Genomic DNA, 6,452 nt, shown 5'->3' with positions numbered 1-6,452 from the left:
GACGTAATTAACAACCTTTATTTAACCTAGTATCTTAGTTCTTAACATACAACTTGAGATGAACGTGATTGATTTAGTGGTGGTTCTATGTTGTGTCTCTTCTATCAGTTGTGAGTAACTCTACAATTAAGTTGCAGTCGCAGAATATTGAAATAAACTATTTTATACAACATAGCATATTAGCTGTATAGGATTTGTTTTCTGAAATATTATTGAATTATTGTAATGTAACGTACATTTACATTTATATTAAATGCACGTAAAATCGGCATACATTATTGTCAGGTATGTATGAAAATTATGTTATTATGGCAACCAAAGTCAATTTTAAAACGGAGTATTTTGCATACCTTTTTGTTGATTGTTCAGGAATATCGGATTGCAACAGATATGTTTTAACTGCCTTCCCACTCATTTTTTAAATGAATGTGACATTGTAAAATGATGCTTATCATTGACTTCGTACTAACAATGAGCAACATGACGAAAATTTTATGCGGCCTTCCTACGAGTGATATATTTAACTAGCTATAAACCAGATTAATTTTCTTCCAATGAAAATGCATGTTTCAACATTCGATTAGGGACTTTCTGTTTGAAATTTCCGCTGAGTTTGGTACGATTTGAACTAACTCATATAAGAATTGACCATAGACGATTTTAATGATTCAATTGTGTTCTTTTGGTTTTCATTTATAAATGGAAATGTGATTGTTTTTTACTTTGAATCACTGATAAGAACATAACAATGAATGAATGAAACTAAAGTGAGTCCTTGTAGATACGGTTGCGGATCTATATTAATTGATTGTGTGTTTTTTTTTATGAATCACCCAAAACAATATTACTACTATAACGGTTTCATTAAAACTTTTGATTGTTTTTTCTTACCTTCTTCTCTAGGTTGCATGAATGGATGGACACAATTTGAAAACAAATGCTATTTGTTCAGTCGGCAGGTGGAATCATGGATTGAAGCATCGGTTAGTGTATTGCAGAATTGTTAGCTGTTCAAAGAATTTCAATTATATTTTTTTTTGTTCAATTATTATTCATCGTGATTTCAAATCTCGTGTTCAAAACACAAGTTGCAGATCGTAAATAGAACAAATATTAACTAAATTAGTAATAATAACCAACGCAAGACCCAATTACAAGGACAACACAGGTAACAGAGGGACGCAAGATACCAAAGGGACAGTCAAACTCATAAATCTTAAACAAACTGACAACGCCATGGCTAAAAATGAAAAAGACAAACAAAAAGCAGCACACATGACACAACATAGAAAACTAAAGAATAAACAACACGAACAGCTGACTTCTGTTCTTTGTTCATTTAATTAAATTATCTTAAAACAACCCAATATAATCACAGAAAAGATCATGGCTATTACAAAAGTAAGGACAATGAAGTTGTTATTGTTCAGAATGAGCATGAACTTTTCTAACAATAAGCTTTTCTTATTCCATATGAACTTTTGAATTTCTTTAATTTGTACACAGGTAGTTCTCAAGCTTTTGTATTTTTGTTCTATCTGTAAAACTCGAGTTATACATCAGTAAGTTTGATATGTTCTATTTTAAAGACAGTTTGTGGTGGATTTAATTCTAAGCTAGCTGAACCTATGAATACCAACACATCTCATTTCCTGATTAGTCACAGTCAGATTATGGGTATGTTTTAATAGTACAACTTTGTACCCTTTTTTTAGCTTTCGAACTTTTATATCTGGGCGTCACTGGTAAGTCTTGTGTGGACGAGGCGCGGTTTTGACGTATTGAATTTTAAACTTGATGTCTATTAGCTATTATTCATGTTTTTCTTTGCCTAATACGTTCTCCTATTTATTTGTATTGAAGTCCTGTATTATCATGTTGTCATTTTAATGTTATATTTAACAATGCCATTAAAGTGCGAGGTTTGGCATGCCACAAAACCAGGTTCAACCCACCATTTTTTTCATTAAAAATTTCCTGTACCAAGTCAGGAAAATGGCCATTATTATATCATAGTTCGTTTCTGTGTGTGTAACATTTTTACGTTGTTTTTCTGTTGTGTCGTTTGTTTTCTCCTATATTTGAGTGTGAATTCACGTTACTATAAGACGTGTCACGGTACTTTTCTATCCCAAATTCATGTATTTGGTTTTGATGTTATATTGGTTATTCTCATCGGATTTAGTCTTATGCTTAGTCCGTTGCTATGTGTGTTACATTTGAATGTTGTGTCGTTGTTCTCCTCTTTTATTTAATGCGTTTCCCTCAGATTTAGTTTGTTTCCCCGATTTTGTTTTTTGTCAATAGATTTACGATTTTTGAACAGCGGTATACTACTGTTGCCTTTATTTAATAGAATTGGAAATTTAAATCAGACGATAACAAAGCAAAATAAAGAAACAAAAAAAATTACACAAAAGATGATTTTATGGCCATATAACGAAAAAACAAATATGTTTTACTTTTTTTCCGTACAACTTTGCATGACGTTGGGTAGTCCTTAAAACAAGATAAGAAGCATAGACTTTGATTTTAAACCCAACCTTAAAATTGGATTGATCCAAGGTTCATCAGAAGGGTAAACATATCGTATTCCACATGTTGTACCCGTTTTTATGATAATGACAAGAAACATTCGGTGAAATTTCTCCTCTTTTCTATAAGAAAGGTTTGAAAATAAAGCAAAAATGATTTCCATCAACCTACTAAGAGAGGGGCGAAAGATACCAGAGGGATAGTCAAGCTAATAAATAAAAAAATAGACAAAGCCATGGCTAACAAAGAAAAAGACAAACAGACAAATAAAAGTACTAACGAGACAACAGAGAGAACTAAATATTAACTTTCACGGGTCATGCTTAACGACTCATCAATTTTGAAAGATACATTTTATTGGCTCAGTTGCTATCAGAACAAACTAATTGATGTGAACTTGTATACAAACGTTGATAAATGATGATTTACTTATTGTCTCAACAACCAAACTGTTAATGAAGGAAAAGACATTTAAAAAACCCCTCAAACAAGATACCAAACAAATGCATGTACTGTCAGGAATATGTCAGTTTTGTTCTTTTCGTTTGATATGTTTGAGCTTTTTATTTTTCCATTATATAAAGGACTTTCTGATTTGAAAGTACTATTTTATTTGTTGGCAATATATATAATAAGTATATATATTTTGTGGAATTAACATTTACTTCACAGGTGGCATTTTCTGGATAGGCATATCGGATATAATTCAAGAGGGAAAATGGATATACTCAACAGGACAGATTCCGATAAAAGTCAACAACTTTCAACCTGGTGAACCCAATGCTGGGACGGCCGCAAATTGTGTCGCTTTGTGGGCTGCCTTCTACGGGTACTGGGCAGACGAGAATTGTCTAGCTAGATACAAGTTCATTTGTGAGGCAGATAACATGTAAGATTACTGCATAAAATTCAATAATGAAAAAAAAAAAAAATAAAAAAATAGCACTTTTCAAGTTTTAGTTAAAACAAAGAACCAGTCAAAAATAAACAAGATATAATTTTTTTTTGGGGGGAGGGGGGACATTTGATCTCAATACAGGTTGCATAGAAGATTTCTTAAATAGAATGATAACGGATGAGAAACACACCAAAACACAGTGTACGATTATGTTAGCATATTATTTAAACCGGAAAAGGAAGTAGATTTCTGCGCAGATGCGAGGATTTAAAAAAAGTCTGAAAAAAAAGTTAACGATTTTGAGTTCATTAGTAGATTTTTTTTTTTTTATTTTTTTTTATTGATTTTTCTACCGTTATTGGGGACTTCGTCCCCATATAAATATGATGTATGCAGTATGCTCAAGAGAAAACACACTAATTTTCAATGGAATATTGAATGACTAAATGATAATGGTATCTTTTCTTTTGTTTTCTCTTTATAGGGTTGCGGCGTGATGTTTATACAATAATGAAGTGATAAAGAATAAAGAATATATATAAGGATATTATTATTTGTCATACTGTTTGTCACCTCAAATAACGCAAATAATGAATGTTTCGATGTAATGACGAGGACTATATATAAATTATAAATCTATACTATAGTTTGTAGTAGCAAACAAACATGCACGCCTTTGTTAGTCTTGTAGGATTTTTAATTTTAGTTTCTTGTGTATAATTCGGAGTTTAGTATCACGTCCATTATCACTGTACTAGTATACATATTTATTAAGGGGCAAGCTGAAAGACGCCTACGGGTGCGGGAGTTTCTCGCTACATTGAAGACCCATTGGTGGCCTGCGGCTGTTGTCTGCTCTCTGGTCGGGTTATTGTCGCTTTGACACATTCCCCATTTCCTTTATCAATTTTAAATCTAACTTACAGTATTTAGTAGTTGCTAGTACACGTAGTTCATACCGTACAATCAAGGTGGCGCCTAGGGTAATGGTAGACAAATTTATGACTCACATATTGTATATTGTGCAATTTTAAAACATACAGAAAATGTTGTTAATTTGATGAACAGTTACTGATGAACTGATTTGTTTTGCGGGGCAGGTATACTTCCGCTCCACAAATATTCAAGACACAGAAATTAACAGTTATAGTCACCGTAAGGCCTACAACAATAAGCAAAAAACATACTACATAGTCATCTATGAAAGGCCCCGAAATCACAAATGTAAAAAAATCAAACGAGAAAAACTAACGACCTATCAACATGATTAATGTACACATAAAATTACTAAAAACCGAACAAACGACACCAACTAAAATACAGGCTCCTGACTTGGGAGAGGCACATACATACATAATGTGGCGGGGTTAAACATGTAAGCGGGAAACCCCCTTACCTGTGACAGTAGTGTAACAGTACAACACAAGAATGAACTATATAAATCAGTTGGAAAAGGCTTAAATGATCAGATGGATACAAATAGAAATGCATAAAACGAAAACACAGAGATGAGGTGACCGGATACTTGTACATATTAACACCAAAAAGACACTTCGTACATATCTAAGAGTACTCGCAGTGTTTGACAGTTAGTTCAAAGCAAATAACAAAAACAAAAAAAAAAAACAAAAAAAGAACAAATATGCATCTTAGACTTAATATAAAAGGAAGATGTGGTATGATTGCCAATGAGACAACTGTTCACAAGAGAGCAAAATGACACAGACATTAACAATTATAAGTCACCGTACGGCTTTTAACAATGAGCAAAGCCCATACCACATAGTCAGCTATAAAAGACCCCGATAAGACAATGTAAATCAATTCAAACGAGAAAACTAACGACCTTATTTATATAAAAAAATGAACGAAAAACAAATATGTAACATAAAAACAAACGACAACCACTGAATTACAGGTTAATGTTAGTTCAATGAAAACTGATCAAATTCATGCAAAGGAACAGGTTTGTCCCTTTTGGGTCACACAATTAGACACCTTTAACAATAACAGTTAGTTGCAAAGGGTACCAGAATGCGATGAATACATAACAATAGAGCATAACATAATTCGGTAATGTACCAAAATAATCAGTGCCGTCAGATGCTTGTTCGAACTCCCTTAAAGCAGAGGAAGGTAATGTATGGGTATATCTATGGGCAGGAACATTTGAACTCACTATCAAGAACTGCAATATTTATACTCAAGGATACATTACTGAATCATAGATGAATTCATAGCAAAAGCAGATTTAATCATTCACTGAATTATGGAGGTTCAACACGTAACTACAAACACTTTAAAATGGCTTTTAAAGAAAACTTTACAGAAAACGCAATATTCCTTTTCACACATTTACTACTAATTCCCTTTTGATCATATATCTCTCCGCATTTATTGATTTCATTAACCTTGGCTTGCAGATATTTGATTTTGAGAGTTACTGACGATGTTTAATCTAGAATAAAACAACGGACGAATACCATTTACTGAACTGGGTCGATACCGCTGCTAATGAATAAAAGTCCATAGGTTATCATCTGCTCAATAGTTGGTGCATAGGTACTGGCATGATAAATTTCAGAATCTTTTTTAAGCTGTTCATTGATAAATTAAAAAAAATGAATGAATAAAATTAATAAAGTGTTATTTTCAATTTTACTAAAAAGAAAAAAATAATATGATTGAGTGAAATATGTTAAATAGTAAAAGGTGCCTCATTTTATCATATCTTTTCATCTAATTGTTTGTGTTTTTTTATGTTGTAAATAGACTTCTCTGAATCCCTAATTGATGATATTGAACACTAGTTCATCCATGTTCTCCTTTTTGTAGTCTACATATTTATTAGGTTTTTCATCCATCCCTTAGGATTGCTTCGAAGTAGACAATGAAATACCCTAATTTCTTACTCTTATAAATATAAAAGTCACAGAAAATGTATAGTATTAAGATAAGAAATCTAGATGATAATGTCATATATTGAATTAATATATATGTGTGAAGTAGTTGACAACAT

General features: G+C 32.1%; 1 protein-coding gene across 1 annotated transcript; it reads left to right on the top strand.

Annotated features, from left to right (window-relative positions):
• Window positions 1-3,978, top strand: LOC139489803 (tetranectin-like protein). Its single transcript, XM_071276650.1, has 5 exons — window positions 1-110; window positions 904-983; window positions 1,590-1,677; window positions 3,208-3,424; window positions 3,918-3,978. The coding sequence occupies exons 1-5, from the start codon at window positions 59-61 to the stop codon at window positions 3,928-3,930; spliced, it is 450 nt and encodes a 149-aa protein (XP_071132751.1). The 5' UTR covers window positions 1-58; the 3' UTR covers window positions 3,931-3,978.
• Window positions 3,979-6,452: the final 2,474 nt, after the last annotated feature.

The sequence above is a fragment of the Mytilus edulis genome, chromosome 9, assembly GCF_963676685.1.
Source record: "Mytilus edulis chromosome 9, xbMytEdul2.2, whole genome shotgun sequence".
Taxonomy (NCBI): Eukaryota; Metazoa; Mollusca; class Bivalvia; order Mytilida; family Mytilidae; genus Mytilus; species Mytilus edulis.
The sequence above is the reverse complement of the archived record's forward strand: the minus strand, read 5'-3'. Positions and strand labels throughout refer to the sequence as shown.

Bases quoted from the DNA above. Each gene is read 5' to 3' on its own strand.
- LOC139489803 (XM_071276650.1), top strand. From the start codon at position 59: ATGAACGTGATTGATTTAGTGGTGGTTCTATGTTGTGTCTCTTCTATC. The intron at 111-903 runs GTGAGTAACTCT...CTTCTTCTCTAG, and splicing joins TTGTGTCTCTTCTATCAGTT to GTTGCATGAATGGATGGACA. The intron at 984-1,589 runs GTTAGTGTATTG...TCTATTTTAAAG, and splicing joins AATCATGGATTGAAGCATCG to ACAGTTTGTGGTGGATTTAA.